Raw genomic sequence first — 12,657 nt, 5'->3', positions numbered from 1 at the left:
TTAGCTAAAACAGAGGATTGTAATTAGGAAGAAACAGAGAAAATTCAGACAAGTAACTGATATTTTGTATTGAAGATCAAAGCAATCAAGCAATACAAATGCTCTTCATTCGAGAGGAAGAGAATCTCTCCAAGTTCATTCACTTAATTATATTTTTTGCATAATCATTTCTACAGCCGAATTCCTTATTAAATACAATTAGCCATAACAAACTAACTGCTTAGGGAATATTAAACTAGAACGGAATTACTAAGCTGCCCTTAAGGATAACAACTTGTAACAGAAAATCCAGCTCATTCTTCCAGCACAATCAGCCATTAGATGCAGCTGATTTAGACTTCCTTCGAGCATAAGTGAATTGTATAGCAGGCCTGGGCTCAACATTGGGCTGATGCCTTGCAATACCCCCTTCCCAAAGATTCACCTTGTCCTCAAGGTGGAAGTGAGGGAATCTGCAATCAAGTTCAGTGAAGTCCTCCCAGGTGGCTTCCCAATCAGGTAACCCTTTCCATTGAACCAGAACTTCTGTAGCAGCCTGAGTAGTCCTCACTCCAAGAACAGCTTCTGGCTCCACTTCAAGCACTAACTCAGAAGTAAGCTGTACAGGCAAGGGAGAGGCTTTATGTCCTGTTCCTATGGCTTGCTTGAGCTGAGAGATGTGGAAAACAGGATGAATACGAGCAGTAGCAGGTAGTTCAAGCTTGTAGGCAACCTCCCCAATACGTTGGAGCACAGGATAGGGACCATAATAGCGCGGAGAAAGCTTCTCATTCAACCTTTTAGCCAAGGACTGCTGTCTATATGGTCTGAGCTTCACATAGACCAAATCCCCAACCTGAAAAGAACCATCCCTTCTGCTCCTATTCTCATATTGTTTCATATAAATCTGAGCTTTGGTTAAATGAAATTTAAGGTCATCCAAAATGGCATCCCTCTCCAGCAACTGATTTTCCAGTGAAGAGACATTAGTACTACCAGGTATGAAACGCAACAAGGAAGGGGGATCCCTGCCATACACAGCCTTAAAAGGAGAGCACTTGGTGGCACTGTGAAAAGCAGTATTGTAGCAGTATTCTGCCCAAGGCAGCCAGGTAGCCCATGTCTTGGGTTTTCCATTGACAAAACAACGCAAGTAGGACTCTACACCCTTGTTCACAACCTCAGTTTGGCCATCGGACTCAGGATGATAAGAGGTGCTTCTTTTCAACTGAGTGCCTTGAAGCCTAAATAACTCCGACCAAAAAATACTCAGAAAAATTTTGTCCCGATCAGAGACAATAGAGGATGGCATGCCATGAAGACGGATAATTTCCTTGGAAAAATTTTGAGCCACAATTTGAGCAGTGAATGGATGTTTTAAAGGAATGAAATGCCCATACTTGGACAACCTGTCAACCACCACAAGGATTGAGTCCCACCCCAAGGATTTGGGCAATCCCTCAATAAAGTCCATGGAAACGTCCTCCCAAATGGTGTCCGGAATGGGTAAGGGCTGAAGTAAGCCAAGAGGAGAGAGAGTAGAAGATTTATTTTGCTGACACACATGACAACGTCTGACATAATTATAAACATCCTTTCTCATGCCTTCCCAATACCATTCCCCAGCCATTCTCTGATAAGTCTTCAGATCCCCAGCATGGCCACCAACAGGTGAGTCATGAAATTCCCTTAGAAACAGGGTTATAAGCTCAGAATTCCTCGGAAGCACCACTCTTCCCTTGTACTTCAGAATACCACTCTCTAGTGAAAACCATTTAGGAACAGCCTCCCCATTCTGCAATTGGGATATCAATTTTTGCAGGGCCTGATCCTTGGTAATGAAACCACGAATAACCTCCCAACTCAGTCCACATGTGCTTATGACAGCAGAGAGTTCAGGTGAGAATTGACGCGATAAAGCATCAGCAACCTTGTTACAAGGGCCGGGTTTGTAGTGAATTTCAAAGGAGTACCCCAGCAACTTACTCACCCATTTTTGATATGCTTGCCCCACCTCTCTTTGTTCCAACAAAAACTTCAAACTCTTTTAATCGGTTCGTACCACAAATTGCCTTCCCAAAAGATAATGTCTCCACTTTTCGATAGCAAACACTATTGCCATAAGTTCTTTCTCATATATAGGCTTCAACCTAGCACGCATCCCCAAGACTTTGCTGAAGTACGCAATTGGGTGTACTCCCTGGAGCAACACAGCTCCTAAACCATGACCTGAAGCGTCTGTTTCAACAATGAATGGCTGAGAAAAATCGGGCATAGCCAAGATAGGGGCCTGAGTCATGGCAGCCTTCAATGCCTCAAAGGATTTAGTGGCTTCTTCTGTCCAACCCCATCCCTCCTTGCGAAGCTGATCAGTTAGAGGGCTAGCTATCAAGGCATAACTCTGAATGAATTTTCTGTAGTACCCCGTGAGTCCCAAAAAACCCCGGAGCTCCTTAAGACCTTGAGGCACGGGCCATTCCAGCATAGCTTGAATCTTCGATGCATCAACTCCAACCCCATCTTCTGAAATTACATGACCAAGGTAGGCCACCTTAGCCTTCCCAAACTCACATTTCTTGAGGTTAGCATAAAGGGAATGCGTAGCCATAGTGGACAGAACTTGCTGCAAATGCTCTTGGTGCTCTGTCATAGACTTGCTGTAAACAAGTATATCGTCAAAGAAAACTAAGACGAACTTCCTGAGAAATGGTCTAAACACGTCATTCATTAACGACTGAAAAGTGGCAGGGGCGTTGGTGAGGCCAAAGGGCATCACCAAAAATTCGTAATGGCCCTCGTGGGTTCGAAAAGCAGTTTTATGAACATCCGACTCCTTGACCCGAATCTGATGATACCCAGATTTAAGATCCAATTTAGAAAATACAGTAGCACCAAACAATTCATCCAACAATTCATCAATTACAGGGATAGGAAATTTATCGGGGATAGTCTCTTTATTCAAAGCACGATAGTCAACACAGAAACGCCATGAACCATCTCGTTTTTTTACCAACAGCACAGGACTAGAAAAAGCACTAGTAGAGGGTTGTATTATACCTGCTGCAAGCATATCCCTCACCAACTTTTCGATTTCATCTTTTTGATACTGCGGGTATCTATAGGGACGAACTGAGATTGGATTTGCTCCACTCTTCAAGGTGATTGAATGATCCACCGATCGTTGAGGGGGCAACCCATTAGGCATCTGAAACACTTCTTGAAACTGAGTTAGCAGGGGCTCGAGAGCTTCTGGACATGGCGGAATCTCCTCCCCAGAATTTTCCAGATAATTAAACTCCAACAAAACACCATGGCCAGCTTTTGATATGGTCTTTACCATAGCCTTGAGTGTGATACAAGATCTTCCCAGCTGCGGATCTCCCCTCAAGGTGACAGACTCCCCACCCACCTGAAAACGCAGAGTCTGTGTTTTCCAATTAGAAGCAATCGTTCCCAATTTTTCGAGCCATTGAATCCCCAAGATAACATCAGAATTGCCTAATGGTAGGACAAGGAAATCTTCCCTGAACACGAGTCCCTACAGCTCCAACAACACCCCAACGCAAACCCCTTCACCTTGCACGGCCGCCCCTGTTCCCAACGTGACACCAAAACTTCTAGACTCCGTGATGGGTAATTGTAAATGGTTCGCCGCCACCGTGGAAATAAAATTATGGGTCGCACCAGGGTCCACCATTACCACCACCTTGCCGCCATTGATCACACCTTCCAGGCGCATAGTTTTTGGGCTGGTAATTCCCATAACTGAGCAGATAGATACTCCCGGCTCCACCGCAAGAGGTGTGGAGAGAGGCGGAGCTACGGGTGCTTCAATTTCAGCCGCCGCGATCTCGCCCTGCTCACTAGCTTCTCCGTCGCTGTCATCCTCCGTGAGCAACACACTCAGTTCGCGGCGGCGACAGCGGTGATTCAAGTTCCATTTCTCATCGCAACGGAAACATAATCCCTGCTCCCTCTTCTGCTGAACCTCCTTCTCCGTCAACCGCCTTATTTCTCCGGTGGTTTTGGAAAATGGGGTGGTGGTGCGATTTTGGGAAGGGTGGGTGTTTGTGTTTAGGTTTGGGTTTGTGTTTTGGTTCGGGTTATTTGGGTAGGTAGTTTGTGGGTTGGATCTGTAAGTTGGGTTCGGGGTTCTCCAACTGGGTAGGCTGGAATTGGGCCTCGGTTTTGGGCTGAGCTTCAGCTTCTCCTCAATCCTCATGGAAAGCTCCATTGCCCGATCCAAGGTAATCGGATCTAAGATCCGAACCTCGACCCGGATATCCTCCCTCAATCCATTGATATACTGCCCTTTTGCGATTTCCTCAGGCACCCCTTCAATCGGAGCTAGTAGTTCAATGAATCGGAGACGGTAATCGGCCACCGAGCCAGTTTGCTGGTGAGCAAGCCACTGCTCGTGAAGGGTACCCGTGGCGGTGGTGCGGAAACGGCGGAGTATCAATCTCTTCAAATCTTCCCAAGCATGTAACGGGTGGCGCCGGTGTTCCCACTGGTACCACAACAGGGCATCGCCTTCGAGCGCCACCACCGCAGCCTCCATCTGATCTTCAGCCGTCAACCGGTAAAAATGGAAGAAACGTTCAGCTCGTAGGATCCACCCGTCGGGGTTCGTGCCATCAAACAGGGGCAAATCGAGTTTTCTCAGCCTCCAACTCGATTGACCGCCATCACCATGCTCCAGCCGTGGTTGCGGTCCTGCAAACGGGTTGTCCCACTGATAGGGTGGTCCGTTTCCCAAGGACGATCGGTTTTTCGACCGATTTCTCTCTGCTCCAGCAGCAAACTGGGCAGTGAGGTCGGATTTGAGCGCTGCCAGAGCTTCAGTGACCTCCTGGGCCACGCGACCAGGAACTCCGGCAATCTCCTGCTCCAGTAAGTCTAGGCGCTGTGCATGAGTCAAGCGAGCCATCTCCTTATCCGGTAAGAATCGCAACTGCTCTGATACCAAATTTGCTAGGACTTAGCTAAAACAGAGGATTGTAATTAGGAAGAAACAGAGAAAATTCAGACAAGTAACTGATATTTTGTATTGAAGATCAAAGCAATCAAGCAATACAAATGCTCTTCATTCGAGAGGAAGAGAATCTCTCCAAGTTCATTCACTTAATTATATTTTTTGCATAATCATTTCTACAGCCGAATTCCTTATTAAATACAATTAGCCATAACAAACTAACTGCTTAGGGAATATTAAACTAGAACGGAATTACTAAGCTGCCCTTAAGGATAACAACTTGTAACAGAAAATCCAGCTCATTCTTCCAGCACAATCAGCCATTAGATGCAGCTGATTTAGACTTCCTTCGAGCATAAGTGAATTGTATAGCAGGCCTGGGCTCAACATTGGTCTGATGCCTTGCATTTTGCAAAGTTTTGATAAATGAGAGGAGGCTCCACACATAAGTGGATTTCACTGTCTGTAAGATTGTACTTTGTATAATTGTGTACATCAAAGGATCTAGTGATAAATGCAAATTTGACCTGGTAAACCAACCTAATTTGAGTTAGCGACCTGAATAATCTTGCATGCACTAGAAAATGATTAAACTAAATTGTTCGATTTATATTCTAGACGCTCATCTAAAAGTTTTAAAATGTTTATTTCATACATATATAACCTGGTCCGAACTTGCTTTGAATGATTAAGTCTATCGAGTATGTTTTAAGTTGAATTACATTAACCATCGCCAAATCTAATCCAAACAATCAAATTGTCACCTACACTAATTATAAATTATCGTGTTTTCTCATTAGTACACAATGGTTTATGTCTGAAACATGTCGATTGTACGTTATACCCGCGTGCATAAGTAGTGTCAATTGTTTGTTTTGACACACGCACTTAAGTAACATTCAACCCACCATCAAGCATGTATTTGGTAGAGTAATGCAGCAATGCATGGACCATTGCTTGGAATTTCCCAACAATTTTCTGCCGACAATGACAAAGATAAAGAAGCAAAGAACAACATAGATTTCTACTAATTGCTAGGCCACATAGCCAAGTAGCCGCCTTCCCAAAAAAATGCTGAATTTTGTGATCAATATTTTTGGAACCCATGCAACCGTTATGGCCGACCATGCTTAGATAAGGCAAAAGTTGGATGACCAAGGACCAAAACACCTTCTTTTGTTTTAACTATACTTTTAAGGCATTTGCTTGTTTATCCAATATTCTTAACCATCAACATTTTCTTTTGTATTTTCCTTGTTTGGCTTGTAAAGAAGCACAATCTAATGATGTTTGAGGTCATTGAGGGTTACACATCATGCATTAGTCACTCATTACAAATCTATACAAAAGTCATATTTAACAGTGCCTTTTTGGTGCAGCAGGCCACATGGTGTGGCCTACTGCCAAGTCAGCAAAAATAATGGGAGTTACTGGTATTGTCAGGGTTACTTGTATTTTTCAGGTGTTACTTGTATTTTTTTTTTCAGGAGTTACTTGTATGATTACTTATTTAGGGGTTACTTATATTTTTTTTTTCAAGAGTTACTTGTATGGATTACTTATTCAGGGGTTACTTGTATCATTTAGGGGTTACTTGTTTTATTTTTTTCATGAGTTACTGATTACTTGTATTTTTTAGGGGTTACTTGTTTTTTTTTAAGGGGTTACTTGTATGGATTACTTATTCCGGGGTTACTTGTATGAGTTAATTCAAGAGTTACTTGTATGATTAATTATTCAAGGGTTACTTATATGAGTTACTAGCTTATTTAAGGGTTACTTGTATGCATGGGTTACTTGTATGCATGAGTTACTTGTATGAGTTACTTATTCAAGGTTACTTGTTCAAGGGTTGCTTGTACGTATGCCCTATACCAAACCAGTAACACCCTACAAGTAACCCCGACCAAAATTAGTAACACCCTACAAGTAACCCATGACCAAAACCAGTAACATCGTACAAGTAACTCTTGAAAAAAAAAATTGTATTCTGGGTTACTTGTTTCTGGAGTTACTTGTAGGTGTTACTTGTAGAAGTTACTTGTATTCTGGGGTTACTTGTATGGAACACTTGAATGGGTTGAGTAACCCCAGACCAAAATCTCGTACCAAACCAATAACACCCTACAAGTAACCCCTGACCAAAACTAGTAACACCAATACAAGTAACCCCATAATACAAGTAACTCCTGACCAAAACTAGTAACACTCATACAAGTAACCCCAGAATACAGGTAACACCTACAAATAATCCCTGACTAAACCAGTAACACCCATACAAGTAATCCCAGAAACAAGTAATACCTATAGTAACACCATACAAGTAACCCCTGCCGCACCATGTGGCCAGCCGCATACAAAAATTTGTGCATATTTAATTATTTATCCCTTTTCCTTCCGTTACTATTGTAAGATTATGACATCTAAGCTGGTTTTGAAAAGAAGATTTAAAAGAAAAAAAAAATCTATTTATTTTCTCAGGTGCACACATACATTAAACCGTCAATTGAGAAATTAACTCTCTAGGCCATGAGAATATTTTGTTCCTTTAATAGTACAATTGTACATAAGAGTACAAAAATCATCAAGAAAAATACGGAGTACTAAAGAATTGCCATAGGTAATATCTTTCATTAAACAATACTTCTCCTTTAGTAACATATGTTTATATTGGCTTATGTTTTATGATCGATAATAGAAGTAAACAATGGAAAACATAAACCAAATTCAATATGTGTACTGCATAAATTAAGAATCCAACGCAATTCTTGATTAAAAATCAAACATTACCATAGTCAAGTTTATGTCAAAAAGTTTGATTAAACGGTAATTGGTAAGAAAGACTTGAATATCATTAGTCTAAGACAAATGAAAATCAATTGACAAATTTGTGTATATTGACTTATTGAAGGTTGTTTTTTTTTTTTTTCCTTTTTCAATATAACATTATTTCGCTAACAAATGAGAATTTCTTGTCATATCCGTAATTTCCTTCATAAAACCAAATTAAACATAGCCAAGGGAGAACCAAAAATCGAGCTAATTACAGGGTTCTAACCAAACCAAATTGATTTCCTGCTAGAAATGCAAAAGAAAGCTTTGCATCAACCTAGCTCACATTGAACTCTACTCTCAAAATCCCACCCCTTAAAAAATTAAAAAATTATAAATCCGAAAAAGATAATTATTATATCTTTTTTACATTTTAATTTTTTTCATTACAACCCAAAATTAGTTTTTCTAGTGGGACCCACGACCAACCACCTCTTTGTATTGATTAAGTGAGTCTTGCCGTTGCAACCGCATCTCCTCGTTAAACTTCTTGATAAACGCCTCGACACGGCGGTTTAACTCATCTTGACTCAGCGACGGCTCTCTCCTCAGCCTCGTATTCGCACTTGCCGGCGATGCGCTCCCGCTTCCGTTGTTGAAAGTGTCAGATTTCTTCATCACCTTCACCGGAGACTCCTCCGGCGATGCTCCGGCGAATGTCTCGGACTTCTTCAGATGACGTGTCAACGGCATTGACCGTCCATCTGTTATCGTCCGCCACGTGGACTCCAGTGTTTCTTGCTTTTTTGGCCTTGATACTTTCAGCACTGCTTTTCCTGCTCACATGTGTCATTTGTTACCGTTAGAATACCGATTGAATTCAAATTTATTCATCATTTTACCGTTTAATTTCAAATTTTTGAAAGCAAACTAAAATTAATTTGTATTCTGATACAATTCAATCTACTGAAAAATTATGACATATATAAAACTGTAAATTAAAAATCCGATTTCAAAACAGTGTAATTTTAAGCTAAATCGACTAATTAAGACATAAAATCAAATCTCTTCTATATCAATAATCTCTCACCAAAAACATATTTGTACATGAAAAATTGTACAAAAATCTGCAAGTTATGTAATGAATTAATTCAGATTCAAAAATAAAAGTGAGGTTAAATTTTCAGCGAATATTTTTTGAAAGGAAAAATTTTCAGCAAATATTACAATAAAATAATCAAATTTTTTGTGAAAATTATTGAATTTAATAGAAATGGAGGAGAGAGAAAATTACCTTCAGGACTAGCTTTAACAGCTCTCCGATAACCAAACCTCGCCGAAAAAGGCGGCTTCTCCGCGGAAGATAACGGCGAAAACTCCGGCACAACCACCACCGGCGCACTTTTCTCCGGCGAGTTCCACACCGGCTTCGACAACACAAATTCCTCACCATCCTCAAAATTTTCTCTCTCCTCCACGTCATCACCACCACCACCTCCAACAACCTTCTCCATTTCCATCACCGAAACAACGGATTTATCAGTTTTATTAACAATCGGACTCTCGACGTATCCGAATACCACCACATCATCCTCCTTAGCGACCTCCATGACCGCCACGTGTACATCTTCAGTATGCACCACCGGGAAGCTCGCCGGCGCCGGATTTAGGGTTCCGGCGTTTCCATCACCGCCACGTGGCTGAAGCTTGGAGGATGCAACAATGGAGATGATGATACAGTTGATGAGAAGGTACATGTATGGAGGTCTGAGCCATGAGAGTGCAAGTGACCAGAAGAGAGGAAGCTCGGAGGTGAGGAAGTCTAGGATTACCGGCAGTGATAGTTTGAGTATCACAGCTAGTGAAACGACGCCGGTTGATACTACCACCGCTTTCAACGGTAACGTTCCCATTTTTATTTATTTTTATTTTGTTTTGTTTTTGTTGGATTTTTGTTTCTTGTGTTTGTGAAATGAAGTATGAACAGGGTTTAGGAGAGAGAAATTAGGAAGGGAGAAAATGGGGGATATATAAAGGGCAAGATATGGAGGGTTAGGGATTTGTTGGGGGTGGGTGATTGAATGTCAACCGTTGGATTGTGAGAGCGTTGATTTGGTGAGTGGAATCTTACCGGTTCACCGGTTATGTAAGGTAGACGTGACACGTGCCATGTGGCTATAGTATCTACTTTTACTGTACGAGAATGGTATTTTTACTTTTAAAAATAGGCAAAAAGTTAACGAACGTCTTTGTGACGTTAAACAAGAAAACTAAGAGGTGTGTCTCGTTTTGTTTAGGCAAACTCAGTTAATATTCAATATTACTCCATAACAAACTATGTAAATATTACCGATTCAATTCTTCCCCCAAAATACAAGTACAGTACGGTCTTCTTCTTCTACCACCACCACCACCAATATTTTCTTCTATCTCCTCCCCTCCCATGGCTATGCCGGCAATGGACCACCTTGGTGACTATAAATTGGCCGGCCGGCTGACCAGCCAAACAAAAGACACCCTAGTTGCAAAGCAAGTAAAATGGGCCCATATATATTAACTCTTTAGGGAAAGGAATTTGCTTGTGAAATGGTGTTAATAGCTTTGCGGATGTGCTAATTGTCGTGATGTGGTGCGATGGGCGGCTCTAAAGGTCGTGTAGTGGTCGCGCAAGTGGTGGTTATGTGATGACGATGATTTTTTGTAGTGGTGTGATACTATAGATGAGGAGAGAGAAGGGGGATATTGGGTATAAATTTACAAAATTATCCTTGATATTAACAATTTTTTGTTAATAAAGGATATCAACTTGTATTTTCTCGTTTTGTTTATTAGGAAAGTCAAAATTCATCAACTTTATTTATCAAAATTATGGGAATTCATCAAATTTATTTGGTTGAAAATGGAGGAAGTAAATTCACATAAAAATTATAACTTACCAAGGGGGTTTTATCCCTAATTTTTGTATGTCAACCAATCTACAAGTCCAAAATGAAATTTATGGGTATTTTGAATGCCCATAAGAAATTAAGCCGACCAAACAACACCTAAAAGTGAAAATATTAAAGTAATTTAAATATTAATTATATCAATTGATACGTGATTTTGACATGTATTTCAAACTTATTTTAGATAATATATTACGAATTAGTTTATTTAGTTATTTAACGTATTGGGACGCTCGTGAGCAAAATCCTATCCTTAATTGACAAATGCCAAAGTCGTATAAATATTGAGCTTGTGATCAAATTAAAGAAAAGAAATTATGGTACATAGAGATAAAGGAGGTATAAATATTGAGTTTGGCGGATGTTTAAATCAGTCGAAGGTGTGTTAGAGTCTTAGAGATCGAAAGTGGGTATGCCTAGGTTAGAAGACGAGGCAAGAGATTGGAGGTGACGTTCATTCATGATTATGTTTGTGTGCAGAAAGCCAGAAATTTAACAAACGATGCAACTTCTAATCTTCTACCATGTCCATTGAGTAATACATACGTACTGTAATCATGTAGGAATATGAGCTAAAAGCCTAAAATATAGGAAGTCTATAATTTATATTTGTCATGCACGTCCACGTAGCATGACCAATTCAATAACTTAAGATACAGAATAATACAAATAAGATAAGTTAAGGATGAACACGGATAAATTTAAATCAAGGCTAAAGGTCTAATAACACCTTATATATAAAATCTAATAAAGTCTAAGATTTGATAACTATCATATATAAAGATCATTAAATTCTTACTCCCTCCATCTCTTTATTAATGTCCATTTTCTATCATTTAAACGCTCATAATAGAGAAAAAAGTGGACATTAATAAAAAGACGGAGGGAGTATTAATTTAGATAAGATATGTTCACTTGTTTAGGACTAATAATAAAGTTTGATGAATAAAATTCATGTTGTAATTTGTGAAAGACACTACTAATCAATTAGGGTTTTTCATCTATAGAAAATGGTATAAATACATGAGATTTAGTTAAGACACGTAATTTCTTATTTGTACACTTCTTGTCATCTTTCCATGGTATTCTTGATATGATTTGATTAATTGATAATCCTTATCCAAGATTAGCTCTTAGAATGAACTAGATGTTTATTATATTGTCTAATAAAAATATGTACGAATTCTTGTACATCTCTTTGACTAAGGTCTTCCATTTTGCTTTGAGTTTCGCGATTACTATGAATTCAGTCAGCTGGCTGTCATTTAGCATTTGATTAATTCTATTTATTGTCTTCATTAGTTTGTGGCTTTATCATTAATTAAAGATTTAAAGTGCCTATCTTATGGAGTCGACCGTTGAACTTGTACCTTGCTCACTAGCTCTCATGTACCATGTGAGTGAGTAATTTTATTAATTCTCAAACATTCTGGTGTGGGTGCATATAGCCTAATACTAAATGTTACTTCTATCCCTCAAAAAAAAATAAATAAATAAATAAATGTTACGTCTAAAATTAATAGCTACATGTTATCTTTTTGTTATATACTCTTTTTGTGAGGACAGTCAGACTCCGGTTTGGGACTTATGGGATATCCAACTCATTTAAACGAACAACTTCAGCAATTGATGGAAAATTATCTCTCATTTCTATTATATAAGTCAACTCTTGAGAAGTTTGATAAACCACACAACTTTTTTTTTTTGGTGAAATAAACAACACAACTTAAATATACTGAAAAGAATATTCTTACTTTCTTATGTACACTTTTAAAAAAGTTATTGTACATATTTTTTGAAACTTGAAACACGAATCACATGTATCTAAATCTAGTTTACCAATAAAGGAGGAATAACGTGACAATTAGGGATCTAAAATTAGAGCAAACATTAACAAGTATGGTCCAAACATTTTGATGTAACCCTCAAGTTCTAACTGTTTCATATACCATAATTTAAGAAAAGTTTGGTCCAAACATTGTGATG

The 12,657-nt window shown here is 39.5% G+C and overlaps 1 protein-coding gene across 1 annotated transcript; it reads right to left on the bottom strand.

The window, feature by feature from the left end:
- Window positions 1-7,946: 7,946 nt before the first annotated feature.
- On the bottom strand, window positions 7,947-9,707 carry LOC145605905 (uncharacterized). The gene is made up of 2 exons (XM_081661970.1): window positions 9,021-9,707; window positions 7,947-8,562 (listed from the first exon to the last, which is right to left on the bottom strand). The coding sequence occupies exons 1-2, from the start codon at window positions 9,637-9,639 to the stop codon at window positions 8,195-8,197; spliced, it is 987 nt and encodes a 328-aa protein (XP_081518096.1). The 5' UTR covers window positions 9,640-9,707; the 3' UTR covers window positions 7,947-8,194.
- Between the last annotated feature and the right edge of the window lie 2,950 nt (window positions 9,708-12,657).

The sequence above is a fragment of the Chenopodium album genome, chromosome 22 (assembly GCF_948465745.1).
Source record: "Chenopodium album chromosome 22, dcCheAlbu1.1, whole genome shotgun sequence".
NCBI classification, from domain to species: domain Eukaryota; kingdom Viridiplantae; phylum Streptophyta; class Magnoliopsida; order Caryophyllales; family Amaranthaceae; genus Chenopodium; species Chenopodium album.
The sequence above is the reverse complement of the archived record's forward strand: the minus strand, read 5'-3'. Positions and strand labels throughout refer to the sequence as shown.

What these genes read in the sequence shown, in the direction of transcription:
- LOC145605905 (XM_081661970.1), bottom strand. Translation starts at nt 9,639, where the DNA reads ATGGGAACGTTACCGTTGAAAGCGGTGGTAGTATCAACCGGCGTCGTT. An exon ending in TGTTAAAGCTAGTCCTGAAG is followed by an intron (nt 8,563 to 9,020) that starts GTAATTTTCTCT and finishes ACATGTGAGCAG; the next exon opens with GAAAAGCAGTGCTGAAAGTA.